Source organism: Galendromus occidentalis, unplaced genomic scaffold (genome assembly GCF_000255335.2).
Source record: "Galendromus occidentalis unplaced genomic scaffold, Mocc_1.1 scf7180000075986, whole genome shotgun sequence".
NCBI classification, from domain to species: Eukaryota; Metazoa; Arthropoda; class Arachnida; order Mesostigmata; family Phytoseiidae; genus Galendromus; species Galendromus occidentalis.
This window is the reverse complement of record NW_003803976.1, coordinates 403,720-419,115: the sequence shown is the minus strand read 5'-3', so window position 1 is coordinate 419,115 and position 15,396 is coordinate 403,720. Positions and strand designations below refer to the sequence as shown.

General features: G+C 52.3%; 1 protein-coding gene across 1 annotated transcript; it reads left to right on the top strand.

Annotated features, from left to right (window-relative positions):
* Nucleotides 1-5,470: 5,470 nt before the first annotated feature.
* Nucleotides 5,471-11,146, top strand: LOC100898012 (calpain-5). Its single transcript, XM_029113041.1, is given in 13 exon segments — nt 5,471-5,605; nt 5,703-5,897; nt 5,999-6,130; nt 6,252-6,371; nt 6,489-6,601; nt 6,990-7,225; nt 7,461-7,623; nt 8,646-8,855; nt 9,496-9,703; nt 9,860-9,940; nt 10,230-10,545; nt 10,650-10,780; nt 10,967-11,146. Coding segments are annotated over 13 exon segments (2,220 nt in total).
* Nucleotides 11,147-15,396: the final 4,250 nt, after the last annotated feature.

The following is a 15,396-nucleotide window of genomic DNA, read 5'->3' as shown; positions in this document are numbered from 1 at the left end:
CAACGGAAGCGAAGGAACTTCGATCGGACTTGGAGAAGATACATGGACGCAGAGTCGGACTCTCCCATCGCTGCTATGGAGCAGGAAGAATGAAAACAGGTGAAATATATGAGGATCATCTATCGGATACACTACAAAATTATGGACGACATAACCTCCTTGGGGAATAATTCTGGAGAGCAGAACGTTCGATTTCGTAGCTCTCGTTTCGTATGGAAACGCGGACGGAGCTGCCCTCATAACTTCACAAAGTCGGGCGCTCGGAGTAACATGATGGAATGCGAAAGAATATGATGGAATGCGAAGGAACATGAAACTCATGCGATGCTGACACGCAAGCTCTGGAAGACGATGAGCTCTTGAGGCAGGCAGGAATGAAATCTATTGGAACCCTCGATCCTCTGATCACCCCGATCATGGTCCTGAAGCGATTCGAGCCTCGTTAGGGTTTAGGAAAGCTCTCTCGGTAGGCTGCTGCGCCGTCATTCGAACCGTGCGATTGTCGCCGGGGCAGTTATTTTATCATTCGGAGATATTCTTGAGAGCTCTGCGTTCGATCTCGGAGCTATCGGCTCATCGGGTGATATAAAGCGAGCGGTCCTCATATTTTCGCAGACTCGGGCGGTCGGGATACCATGAATGACAACATGACTCTCATGCGATGCTGACTCGCGAGCTTCAGGAGTAGATGAGCTTCTGAGGCTGGAGGGAGTGCAACTCATTAGTACGCTCTCGATCCTCTGATCATCCCGATCATGTTCACTTAGTAGGCTGCTGCGTCGTCTTTCGAATCACTCCTTGGCGGAACGGTCGAAGCCTCATATGAAGAGAGCTAACGGAGAGGAGACACATGGAGGGAACACCGCAGAAAAACCTGCTGGTTTTCCGGAATAACTCGGGAACGATGCGATTGATCGAGTGGAAGATTGCTTCTTACGCTAGCAGGAAAGATTCTGCATCGCCACGAAGTAACTTGAAGTCCTTTCACACGATAATAACTCCGATTTTCGGTACGGTGACGGACCGACATTACTGCTTCATTCCATAGGGGGATTCAGTCTTTCCGGTGGAGACATGGCTTCATGTCTCCACCGGAAACATCTTCCGGCTCAGCTCGAAAGATTTTAGACAAGTCTGAAAGCTCGACAACATTCAATTGTCATGCGATCTTGTTTACCTCACAGGGGTCGAAAAACAGGAAATCAGATGAGCCGCGTCTCATGCCTATCTGCATCGAGACGAAGCTCTCACCAAGAAGTCGACACACTGCCTGAAACTTAATCTTCACCATCTCTCAGGCCACGTCGAAATCACCGAGGAAGCGTTGAGCTGGGGATGCTGCCGAGGAATTATCCTCCGGAATATAGGTACCATATGCATTGCATCGCACCGCTCAGATTCAGATAGTCAAAGCTATTCGGATCTCCGATTACACATACGATTCGTCGACGACCACAGACCACTGAATTGTAAGGGATGAGACCAGCGCTTTGTGAGCGAAGTTGTCTAGTGCCAACATGTCTGCGTGCCCTGTGATTGAAACCTCCGATGACTACGGGATGTCAGACCGCCAGCAGAAGGTTCCCTGCGGGAGGCGTCCTCCAACCTTTCAGACTCGAGGGAGGATACGCCGATGATTACCGCTCGACTCTCATCCCCTCTCTTGGCGGTCACCCTGACGAAGAGACTAAAGCCCTCGTCTAGCGGTGGAGAACCCCGCTCTAAGCCCTCGAAGATTCAGCGCTTTAGCCGACGATCTTCCGCGGTCGACTCTTGGTCATTCCCTCCCCCGGGCCGGCTCCTATCGGGCGTGATCGGTGATCATGTGGAGTCATTCCGAACCCTCGAAAATCCGAATAATCTGCGGCTTGCCCGGAGAACGGATACGCGTAGACCCGGACCAGCCATGTTTGTAGCACCATAGCATAACCAGCCGCTCAGCCGTTTGGAATTTGCCACCGCTCAGGCTTCTTCGAGATCGATGGATACCTTCCATGGAGCGAGCCCGATTCAGTCCACCAGAGATTGACTGCGGAATGTCTCGATGCAACGGTCGAGCTTATCAGAGTGCGATGATCCTCAACTTCGAATCGGATGAGATTATTAATCTCCATCATCAACATCCCCGGAGCTGCGGTTGCTAATCTCAGCGGAGTAGGCGATAACTCTGATACCCGGACGGGAGCGAATCGTTCAACCGGCGAGGGTTTCCGCTACTGCGCGGAGCTTCAGCGGCGGGACGATGTGACGCGCCAGAAAGTATTACTCATGGATTTAAGCGTCGGAGAAACGAATCGAAAGGCTCGTCGGCTCGTTGTTCAAAGGATCCTCGGCGAGGGAGCGTCGAGTAGCGCTGAAGTGCCACGGAACGAGGAAGCATCCTAACAGCTGTCAACAAGGCTTGCAACAAACATCTGTCTGCTGGGACAAAAAGCTGGTCGCTGCCAGTGGCTGACATCATCAGCGTGCTTTCGGCCTTGTCAGCTGAGCGGCCACAAGAAAGCAGTCGTCTTCTCTTCTCGACAGCGGTAGAGAAGAGTCGAGCGAAGCCTCTCCTAGAGCGAGACAGTCATCCCCATCAGATTGGTAGTCGCAGGCTTTTTGTCAAGCTGTTCTACCGGATTATCTCCGACAAGAGTTTTCATCTTATTCTCGCAACCGGTATATCCGTAGATCTTTTCGTTTTCGGGACCGTAATGAGCATCACGCTTTGTTTACAACGCCAGGGACTCTGAGGAATCTCTGGCCTACAGCCGAGAAGTGAGCTTCCCGTGCGAGAGTTCCATCGTCGGATTGAGGGATCCGTGACCATTGACCATAACGATGGCATCTTTCATGCGAGGTGGGTATTCAAGCCGAGTTCCAAATTACTGATTAGAGCTAGGGGCGTGAATCGAGAGGTCGAGGGGAGAGATCCAAGCTTGGAAAGTCCCTCGGAACGTAGTTGGTAATTAGAAGTGGGGCTCTAATTTGAACTCAGCAGTCTAGTCCCTATCCAAACGGATCTTTGAGTCGGCTCACTTTCCCTGATGAGAAGATGCTCAAACAATCGAGCATTGTCACAGCACGGGAAAGATTTCTTTCCCGGAAGAAGAGATTCCCCGAGACACGATACGCGAAATGAGCCCAGATTCTCCCGTCTACGGGATCTTCCAACGGATCACGTGTCACGTCTACTCTCTGTTCTTGGAGTGGAGCCCGCTTGCAAAACCCGAGCGACTTCTGCGTTCTCTCGATCCCACTTCCAAACTACATCCGATCAGAGTGAGTAGGGGTCTCGGTCCAGTATCGAACAATCCATCGACTCATAGAATCTGCAGACATGCTCCCGTCCGATCCTCGTCTGGGAGCAATCAAGCGACCTCTCAAACCGAATCGAATCTGACCGTGTCTATTGAAATAATTATCACCGTTAGAAAGAGCCGAATTCACGCTCGCGTGATGTCCGCGCAGCCGGTAGAACTCTGACTCGAATATCGGAGCACGACATTTACCTTGCGAATTGCTCCGAGGCTTCGTTTTCCGGGGAATACCCGAGAGGCTCTTGAGAAGCCGGTGCACTATGGAAGATTGAAATGGCAAATGAAGTTTTTGACTGCTATCTCAGCACACGACCGACGTCGACTTTCGCTTCCAACTCGGACAACTCGATGCCGGCTTGATGGCCGCTACCGGCTTGTTCCAAAACTCTCTCTGAAGGTTGAGACGACAGTGAACTTTTGGGTCAGAACTCTTCCCGGGGTCAAAAGTCCCCTCTCCGCTCTTCGGAGCTGAGACTTTGATTCGATTGGGGTGGATGTTGGAGTGCACAAAAGTGGCGTCCGGGAAAAAAGAGAGCACTTGATGACGTTGGATCTCCTTCCCGGTTGAATATAGGAATTGGGCATGGTATTGTATGGGATATGCAATAACCAAGGCCGGCCGCCCAGCTGGCTGCCTCGTGTGATAGTCTCGGGACTGCATAAGAGATGAGAATCAGGTTCCTGGGGCTGACCGGCGGGGTGAACAACACGCTCAATCAAATTCAGCGAGGGAAAGTCAAAGTGTCGGGCATCCGGCTGGACGGCTAGAGTCGAATCGCAGCGCTGGTGACCACAATCACCCTCTGAAGTTCCGCCCCCGCCGGGTCCTGAGTCCTGACAGACGGCACCTTCGACATGCTCGTCCGCGACGGGAAGGCTCGAGTTTCGATTCCGAACCGGGAGGCCATGTCTTCCATGGGGCCTTTGGGAGGCAGGCACCAACGCCGGAGTAACTTACAGAGCCTTGGCTGGAGGAGCCTTCCCGCTGACTGCTCGCTAAGGGTCATTCAGCGTACCGTTTCGAAGCGTCTGCAGATGCTACCCAGGACGACTGTCTGTCGAGGGAACTCATTATCGAGTCAATCTTTGGGCAGTCCCCTGTTCGGGGGAACATCATCGACGGGAGATCAGTTTCGCACAGGCAGGTCCACTGGAGAACTTTCTGCTCTATCGTAGGGATACGTTCATCGCGGGATCCTCTCGACATTGAACAAGAGAGATCCGGAGGAGGGGATCGACCCGTCTGTTTATCAAGAGTCCATGTCGATTCAATTGAGGTGTGGAAATCCGGGGACTCTCTCTCCCTGAGTGGGAGGCTTCAAATCAGTCCACTGTAGACCTCAATCGCACAGCAGAAAGCTCACGTATAAGAGTCTTTCGGGAATTGGAACAACAAGATGTCTCCTGTTGCTACTCTCTCTGTCGCTCCGTTCACAGCGACGATGAAACGTGACTTCGAAGGTGTTTTGCTTGGCCTGCACTCAGTTTTTCACTTATCCCGTAGGACGTCGTCGTCCGTACTTTTCCTCGGACGGGAATTCTGAGCTCTTCCGTAGAAAAGTTCGCCATTTCTCCCTTCGGGAGAACTATCACGTTTTGCTCGGCGACCATGACTTGGACGATAAATTATAGCTTCGCGTCGAGATTCGATTGTCTCGCTTCTGAGGACTGAGGATAGTGGACAATGACCTGTCTGAGTCCCCTGTCCGGCGGTTTGGGGTCAGCTGGGTAGTTGTTGGGTATGGCACGGCCGGTCACGACGAGGGCGCCACCTCTGCACTACATAGTTCGCCTAGCGGATCAGTCCGCTTGTAGTACGTGAGTAGAGTGCATTGTACAGAGAACGGAAGCCTGAAAACACTAGTGACACCTCGGGGTTCGGTGGCCGGCGTCTGCTATTTTTTCGGTCGCTCCGCCTCGGGGCAGTGCGATCTGTTTCACGAGTCCGGCCGGGGTCATAGCCCGCGGCATCCTCAGAGAAACGATCTAGGAAACACCGCTCTCATTAGGATCCACAAAGTCTTCATCGATCCGAGACCTAATACATGGGCGCGGAAACGTTGACACAGCTCCTCGTCTATGTACTTCGCGAATTCGCGATTCCCCCCGAGTGGCATCCGGCCCTGTGTCGGGAAGCCGACGCTTAGAGCCTGGTGACCTTATCCACAATGGAATTGCCGGTTCGATGCGGTATTTGCTCCGACGTCCGTGTTACAGATTTCCAGCAGCGATGTCTTCAACCCATCGCCAGCTTGAGACCCAATCGCTCCAATGGACCGCGGCGAAAATCCCCCACGAGAAAGGTGAGTGACGGAGAGAGATCGACGAGAATATTTCCGCGTGAACAGAGAACATTAGCGCGTGTCCGAGCCCGAATATTCGAACGGAGGAAAAGACTAGACAACTCGATCGAACAACAACAGCTGATCGTCCCAGGTCAACTACAATGCTCTGCGGAAGACTTGCATCGAGAGCGGCGCTCTCTGGGAAGATCCTGATTTCCGAGCCGATGAATCTTCACTTTCGTCTGGCGACGCCCAATGGATCCGGGAATTGGGACTCGATCCATCCAAGGTCAAATGGAGGCGACCGTTCGTGAGTTGACATCACTTAACTCCGTTAGTGCGGGTTCGGCGTCAAATCAATCGGTTCCTGTCGATCGCCTCCAATGTCCGTAACGTGTTCGATGTCTTTAGGAAATGACCGATGATCCGAAGTTCTTTGTCGAGGGACTGTCATCAAGCGACGTGTCGGAAGGCTGCGCCGGAAACTCTTGGTTCATCGCGGCAGTCAGCGCCCTGGCCCGCCAAAAATCCCTATTCAACAAAGTGAGATAGTCTTTCGTTTGCGCAACGCTGCGAACGATATGCCTCGCGGCAGATCGCCGATTTCTCAGTTTCGACGGGGTTCCGCGCGTCGATCCGTCTCAAAATCGACCCCTGATTTCAGGTCGCACCCAGTGCTGCGGCGCACCCGCTGGTCGTCCATCCGGAGACTGAGAAGCGAAGTAAATTCACATATTGTGGTCTGTTCCGATTTTTCTTCTATCATTTCGGAGAATGGCGAGAGGTAATTCGAAGCGAAGCTTCTGCGTCCTGAAATCATCCACGCCGCAAGATGTTTTCTCAGAGAATTGCTCTGACGCTAGGGGTCCGACAAGAAAATATCCGATGACTCCTGTTGCAGGTGCTCATCGATGATCGACTGCCGTGTCACCCGGATACCGGTATCCTGCTTTTCAGCAAATCTCGAACCAAGGACGAGTTCTGGCCCATCCTGTTGGAGAAGGCGTACGCTAAGTGAGTTGCCGTCGACCCAGGACAGCGAGTTGCTGACAGCTCGAACTCGACGACAGAGGGATTGAGACAATGAGTTGACAGAATCATCAGAAAATGCTGTCGTCGAATAGACAGGACGAAACTTCGCCGGAAAGACTTGATCGCAAACCGCTCAGAACTTCCCGGGAACTGTTCGACGATTCGCTTGTTTGAGCCGCACTGTCGTAAGATCTGTGACAACCGCCCGACGCATCCTTGAGTCAGCGGGAGTTGGTTCACGCAGAGGCGTTTGACAGAGAAGAGATTCATCTAAGCACACGGCCGGTCGGAAAACGAGCCGAATCTATTGAGGGCTAATTGGTTTCGGGCTTCGCAACAGCCGCGCAAATGAATTTTTCGTCTCGTTCAGATATCTCGGCTCTTACGAAGCGCTCAAATCGTATTCGCTCGCCGACGCTTTGGTGGACTTCACTGGAGGAATCAGCGAGTCGTTCGGATTCGAAGGCGCCGAGCTCACGCCGCAGAGTCGGGACGATTTCCATTCGAGACTCTCCGAAGCGCATAAAAACGGTGCGCCAATATGCGCGATTCATCAACAAAGCTCATCTGCTGAAGACGACGTTTGTGAAGGACGTTTACCGTGCGGTGAGTCTCGGAGAATAACGAGCCCTCTCTTTGTATGAGCTCCCCCGGAAGGGAACGTACGCGGAAATTAGAGACGAGTAGAGAGCGGAAAATTGGAAAAGGAAATTGGAAAAGACGTTCCTACTAATATTGGCTCCGCGATCTGATTCATTCGATTCTGTCGGCGTCGTGAGAGGCCGGAGGCTCAGTGACTTTCGTGACTACCGATAACGCTAACGCGATGATTGATCGCCAGGGATTCTGAAGAACCGGCCGTACACGGTGACAGGCTTCACCAGCATCGACATATCGGCGTCCTCAGCGATTCGAACACTATTCGGAGGAAGACAGCAGTTACGGATGGTCCGATTGCAGGACCCTTGGGCCGACTCCAAGTACACAGGACCGTTCGGACAAAAGTTGGTGGAGCCTGACCCCTATGTATCGATTGCTCAGTAGAAATCCGCTTGATGTACGATCTCCGATGTACGGAATATCAGCTAAATGTCTCCCTCGAGCTCACGTCGAGTCGGCGTCCGTGCTGGTTCAGTGTGCTCTGAGACGCTGCAGCAAACCATCGAGCTTGGCGCATTTATTCACAAAAATTGAGATTCTCCACCGGAAAATTCCAGCTCCGCCGCGTGCACGACCTTCCGACAGCTTCCGCTTACAGTTCGCTGCTTTGTTCTCTCCTACCTTGTTTAGATCATTCATTTGCTCAATTTTTCAAGAGCAGTACACGAGACCTCTTATAGAACGCTTCGGAGCTGAATGTCATTCTCCGGAAGGGGTGAGGATCGCAGCCCTCACTCAGTATTTTGCCGCTCCCTGATATGACGAACCCATCCCATCAAGGGTCTCACGCGCACGACGTTCGTTGAAATCTGGGTATGACCCAGAGAGCCCCGGCTGCAACCGAAATCGTGAATTCGGACATCTTCCTCGACGGGGGGGAGCTTATCTCAGGGGCTAGCTTCGCTCATCTGCACCGCGGACCTCTTCTCCGGCTATGCCGGTCTGTCCCCGAGCTCCTGGGGTTTATCGAAAAAACCGTGAGCGTGTCGTCGTTTTTGAGCGAGAGGGGCCTATCCTCGAGCGAGAAGGTTCATCTGCATGCGGAGCGGCAGCATTACTGCTTCGGTTTGATTTTCCCAGCCGATGCTCTGTGCCGGTTCGGGGCTGCTCTATTGGATTCGATCCGAGTCCGACCTCCGTCTACACAGCCGAGCATCGTATTCGAGATAAGACCTTGTTTCTGACCGAGTTTGTTCATTATAACTCCTACTACCGCGATGGCTGAGGACCGCGGAGCTTTCCCTCTGGGTCGTCCATAGGGATTAGCCTATACGATAAATACACTTTGTGTTCCGTAGATTGTTTGGTGAGTTCAACTTTTGTTTTCTGTTCGCTTTTTCCCGGCACGTTTCATTCTCCTCGCCAGCTCGTTGAAACGGCAGAGTCACGGATCGGTTCGGAGTCGCTCTAGCTCGAGTCTACAAAAAAGTGCTGCTGACCAGAAGGGAGCTGCCTCCTACGTATATCCAACGCAGAAGTTGCTTACGATGTATTCCAGTTCCGTCGAATGGACCCGGCTCAGCCACAGCGAGCGCTCGAAATTGGGACTCAAACTCGAACAGGCTGCTGAATTCTGGTGAGTGGATTCTCTTCCCCGCCTCCTCGATGAGTCGGGAGAGGAGGTCGCCGGAATTTCTGAGATTTTTCGATTCTACGTGTCTATCTCGAGTGTCAGTCCGAGTTTCCCAGGGGCGCACACGTGCGTACGTTCGTTTCGTTGTGGAATGAATAGCGGGTGCATTTTCTAGCTGCGGCCGCCTTATTCGGGGCTCGGTCACTGAACTCAACTGTTCAGAGGGAAGACTTGTCGACCTGCCATTTTTCATGTAAAACGTGAACGAGCTGACGAGCACGTAACCAGGGAGGGCATCGCAGCGTGATATCTTTTGCGGGAGGTTATTGGGGTCGACGCTGCGCGCGAACTGCAGTGGCCGCCCGTGTGCGAGGGCATAGTCTTCAATTAGGTAGCACAATGTTCCTGGGAGCAGGAGGAGAATAATATCTTGCGAGGTGAACATTGTCGGCCTTCCAGTTATGAAAACGCTCTAATCTTGCTTTTTAAGTCGCCAAATGGTCGAGCACCACTCACTGCAGTCGAGATGATCGTCCGGCTCGTTAGTTCGAGCCAGTAAGGACACTTCACGGGAAATTAGGCAGAAGAGGCTTCAGATTCGGATTGAGAGGACGTCGCCCCTATACCTCCTGGAACATTGCAGGGTCACCTACGACGATCTACTGAAATATTTCAACCATTTCGTGATTTGTCGTCTCACTCGCCACGTCAGACTGCTGGGCCTCGGCGACGGTCTGACGGAAATTGCTTTCAGCGGGGAGTGGACCATAGGCTCCGAAGGCGCTCCACATGACCGAGCGGGCGGCTCAGCGACTGAAAGCTTCTTGAGGAACCCACAGTTTCTCCTCGATGTAAGCGAACACGGTTCAGCTTTTGCGAGTCGATCGCCGACTGGCGTGATGGAACCGAAATGCGTCATGATCCTAGATATTTCACGGAAGTACATGCTGTCGAATGCTGGAAACAGGGTGGGAGCCGAGAGGGCTCATGATCTTCACAAATTTCAGGTGACGAGCGATCGAGCGGAACTTCTCGCATACATCATGCAGAGAAGGCCTTTCAAACCCGCGGGCTTCCGAGCCATGAAGGTACGGTTCAATTTCGGATCCGCAGATTCGGATGCTCTTGACTCGGGTCGTCTATAGGTCTGGAATCGTTTCCTCTCATGAGCGAAAGAGACATCAAAGCAGTTCTATTCAAAGACAGCCCCGAGCCTGCGAAGCGAAAGTTGTCTGGTCCCTTCTATCCGTCATTGCTCTGCAAGGCTGAGATGAAATTCCTCTGAAGCGAAGTTGCCGGCTCTACTCAACCGTTCCAAGACGATGTAGAGTAAGGATAGGATCCTGGAGTGAAAACGAGACGAGCGTCCTTTCGCAGGTGGAATCCAATCGACGATTCCGGCTGCATCGACAGAGGGACATCGTGTTCAGCTCGGAATTCAAGGATGTCCGTGACCATATTTGTCGAATGGAGCTCTCGAGAGGTCGTTACGTTATCGTTGTATGCACCTTGGAAGCCGAAACTACGCACAATTTCTTCTTTCGAGTCGTTTCCAAGCCGGCCAGCTTCACCATGCGGCCACTCATCTCGGACCAACCTCAGAAAACGCTCCTAACGAGAAAGCTCCCCATCCTGGTGACATACGTGAGGGTGATTCAAGCCACGGATCTCATCCGTAAATCTCCTCTCTCCCGTACGTCCGACTAACGTGGATTGACTCAAGAACATCAGTCGCGTGAATAAAACATTGACTGAATGGGCCGATCCGCTATTCCCGCTGTCTCCTAATTCTTCCAGTGACTCCGTATTGTGTGGTCCAATGCGAAGGAACCTCGGTGCGTTCCCAGACCTCCAAGGAAACATCGCCTATGTGGGATTTCGAGGTGCTGCTCTACCGTAAAGAACCGACATCTGAGGTCCGGGTTCAGGTGAGTTCTCCGTCGCCGTTGCTCCTGGTTTTCAATCTGGGAGAGCCTCAAGGCTCTTATCGCGAGGAGATGGTCCAGACGGGACTGGGGGAAAGCAGAGCCTCAGGAGTGCCGACCTCGCTCTCGATGTTGTGGTGCATTTTCGTCTGTGACTGAGTGACTCACTGGATGTTATTTACGGAACAGGTCTGGAACCACAGTGTCGTCATGGATTCATGCATAGGAAGGGCATCCTTCGCGCCCGGGGCATCCAACCAGCAATCTAAAACAGTGATGGAACTCCCCCTGAGTCTAAAGAAGACCGCGGGCCTACAAGGGACTGTGACGCTCGAAGCGTACACAACCGATGATCTCCTTTCAGTGTGACTCGGCCCTCGCATCCGAAATCGAATGTCACAATCAATGAGTATTGCCTTCCATTCGAGACAGCGTTGACATGCCTCTCTTTTTCTGTACAAACTTTCCATGTATACAAATGTCAAGGCGAGCCTATGAATATTCACACGAGTGACAGAGCGTTGAGAGTAGTCTTCGCGAGCCTTGGAAAACTTGGAGCGCTGTGAGCAGACTTGCAGAGGAACGAATAAAGGGAGCTGAGGGAAAAACAAAGTTGGCGAGTCTTCCCGTCGATTCGCCCGTAGGTACGATCGCATCGTCCTGTCTTTCTCGTTAGCCCGACTCCGATGATTCCGTCGGTTGTATCGAAACCTCGTGGAATTCCATCCGATGTTTCATCGATTGCCCATCGATTGAGCCTGCCGTTGCTTTTTCTCGGAGCTAATGAATAAATGAGCAGGTGGATCCGCAGAAAGGCTCGCGGCTCAATCGCAGCGGGACGGGCTGCTCCGCCGGCCGTCGAAAGGAACGAGTCGTCGTCGACGACAAGACGGCACTCAGCGCCGGCAGGCAGGCCGTCCCACGCAATTCTAAGCAGTACAACTGTCCTGCACGTCGACCACCCGTCCGCCCACATCCGCCACCAGGAGCCTTTCTGCGCGCCAGCCAGCCAGCCTGTTTGTTGCCTTCCTGTCTCTTTGCTTGTCTTGTCATGAGCGTGTTTTTATGGGGAACCTGTCGGTGCGCTGTCTATCTCCAGCTCCGGAACCCGGGGCTTATGTGTTGTATGAGGGCTTGTTGAATAATCCACCAGACCTTGATTCACTCGTGACTTCTGGAATGTCATACGAGTGATAAATTCCTCAGAATAGAAATGGCCGATGACGACGGCGACGTTGAATGGCGGTCACGTTCGACGCGAGCCTTCGTAGAGTCGGGATACCTTCGGGCCGGAACGCCGAGAGTTCCCGGAGATCGCCATCGATCACTTCCATTAGGCATAATCGCTGCTTGTTTTGACCGGAGGGAGCCAACTCAGTCGTAATGGCGACAAATAAAAACAAGTTGATGGTATATCGTAATCGTAACATACAACGTTTATTCAAGCACGAGCGTGTCTGCACAAACTTGATAATAATCATATTTACAAGCACGAATCACCTGCGATCGTCGCCATTACCACTATCCAAGCGAACGTCTACGACTCTGCGGGTGTTTCCTTCCGTGTCTATGAGCTTGAGTGCTCCTGTGAGTGCGTTTAAGTATCATGGCGGACGGAATTATTGCGCTGCTCGGGACGGCGGCCGCCGCTGCCGCCTCCGTTGTTGTCGCCGCCGCCGCCGCTTCGAAACAGTGGTAGGCAATCAAGAGCCGCCTTAATTGCGCGAAGGAGAGCGAGCGAATGATTACTTAGTTGGCAGAGAGCACAGAGCGAGTGCCGTGACCATGTTCTCTATGTCAACCGAATCGCATTCAGAGCCAATCGGGGCTGTGCGCCCCTCCCGTTCGACTGTTTGACTGTCCGTCTGTCTGACCGTCCGCACAGCCGTCTATCGACGTCCTCGTCAAAGCGCCTCGTCCCCCCGAAACCACGGCCAGAGCACAGATTTAGAATGGGTATTTTTAGCTTTGTTCCATTTTCCTTTCAGAAGCGGAGCATTCGCTCGAAGGCGGGAGGGGCGGGGGAAGGAAGGAAGAGATAAACATCAACACCGAACCCGCACAGGAACAATCTTGGAAAACGACAGACCCGAGAGAATGCGGGAGTTCGCCAGAAAGGGAAAAAGAGACAGACGACGACATCGTCGGGGAGGGGGGGAAGACTTGTCATCTCTGTCAGCTGTTCGATTCAAATGTCTGCAGTCGTCGTCGTCGACGACGAGGACGAGAGCGCTGGAGCTAGCTTCCGCAAACGTCGCGTAGGCTGGGCCGACAATCACAACAGCTACTCCGACGACGTTTCCGCCATCCACCACAACAACCTGAGCAATCACAAGGGAGCGAACAGCGGGGAAGACATTTCCCTCAAGTCGGCTCCTGCCCAGTGATAGATGTGCCGAATTTCTCTGCTGTAAACACCGGAAGCATGGATGACTTACGAACGATACCGATGGAAGGAGACGTAGAATAATGGTTAGAGAATAGAACGGAGATGAGCGAAACCTCGCATGAAAATATTTTTCCACTTTCCTCAACTGCGAAACCTCAGTTACGTGCCGTTCTTACATGTACGTGCTCAGCCGCTATGCGTCCATAGCTTCTTGTTCCCCTCGATTTCGCGGCCGTGTCGCCGCTACACTTGTTTTTCTTTTTGTTGTCGTTGTGGTGGCCGTTGTTGTTGCTGTTGTCATTGTCATCATCGTTGTTGTCGTTGTTGTTGATGCGGTTTAGGCTGCTCTGGCGGTCGCGTGTTATAGGTTGACACATTGTTTTCGCCGGAACTCGATTGCGGCGGGCATACAGATATCGGAGCGTATTGTAGTTAAGCGGAAGATCAGGAGGAAGACGAGCCACAAAAGATATTTTCGCCGGAAAGGACCGTCGACGGGGCTACAGGCATGAAATACGAAACGATACGATAGAGATTTATGATTGGAGCGGGACCGCCCGTCACCCATAAATATGTGAGCTAACAATAAGAGATGTATTGTATGTATATCCCGCGTATGCTCAATAGAATTCCCACGCTGTGACTTTGATACGTCTAGGATCGGAGGAACGCGAACCTCTTTTACGACGCGGAACCTACGCGCTTCAGAGTCGCGCACCTCTCCAGTTCGGCTACAGTTATCTACTTCTCATCGTGGCCAGTTTTTGGAGGCATTTTTCCAAAAAAAACACTCCTTGTCGTTCAAAAAGAAATGGAAGTTTTCTGAATGGAGTGCGCTCTTGTGGCAGTGTGGATGAGTTTCTCCTTTTTTCTCGTCTCTTTTAAAGGCAGAAGCCAATCAGAGTCCACGGGGGCAGTTGACAACATTCTGTGTTACAGAATTTTTCGAAAAGATTCGAGGTTCGCGGTCAAAACTTTGGGGAAGGAGTGTGATTCATAGGGAGCTTGTCGACCAGAGACAAATCTTCGCTCCCTGGAATCGGGGTCGATCCGTGTGCTCGAAAAAATATCCTTGGGATTCTAACTAAGAGGGATATAAGCTGCTGCAGTTCCAGGGAGGGGGATTTCAAAACTTGTGGTTGATCTGGGGCAGTGTAAACTCTGTCGATCCTCTGCGCGCTTTGGGGTTTGTGAGTTTTCCCCAGGTCTCCGCACTCACATAGTATCTATCCATATCTGACCGTCGGTACGAGTAGAAACCTCTTCCCGTCGCGGTGTATCTGCAACGAATGCGATGACGGCGAACCCTCATATTTTCCTTCTCTCACTATGCCTTCCTCGTCCATTTAACATTCGATCCATCGGGACCCCGGCCTCCAGCACAAGCATATTGAGTCAGAGGAGTAGTTACAATGCATCTCCCAACGTCGTTGATTGATTCCCCAAATGGACGGATTGTCCCGACGTGGGTCGTCGGCAGGTTGTCCTCTCTCAAGCAGCAACGTTACATCATCGAACGAAAGAGAGCCTCAGCCCGAGCCTGTACTCCGGCAGTGACGAGCGCAAGGGCCGGCCGTCCAGCTGACCGCCTCTGTATTTAACGCTCGAAACTCGGTACAAACTTAAAAATGTTCGCCGACCGAGGTTCTACACCCACTGCAATGTGAGCAGTGACTCCAATATCCTAAAAACGAGTCTGTAATCAAGTTGACACATGCTGCCGTCCCGTCCATTGTTCAGAGTCAGACGAAGATCCTTCGAAGCCCTGAGAGAGGAAAATCCCTATGGGAAATAACAGGAGAACCGACAAAGGAGCGACCGTATTTGAATACCGGACCAAGGGGTCGAGAGATTGTACTGGACGGAATGTTGTGCGTCTCTTACTTCGATGTCCCTGCGACTAGGTGACTAATTTCTGCTCGTTGCTGTTGTTGTTGCTGCTGCTGTTGTTGTCTTAGCAGCAGCAGTACTGCTGATGGCAGTGTGTAGTCGTTGGAGTAGTGGTCCGTAATATCTGAGTCCGACGACGGTGCGCCATCAAGCCCCTCTACTGTCCGTTGTGTACACCTCCTCCTCTCATATGGCCTTTCTCTTATACAATACAAGGTCGCGCTACAGCGGAGATGACTTGGAGCGAACAAACGGAGCTCGTATCCAATACTCAGGAACTCTCCGTCAGACAAGAGAGCAATGTCTTGCTCGATCCAGATACCCGACCAGATCCCTCCGA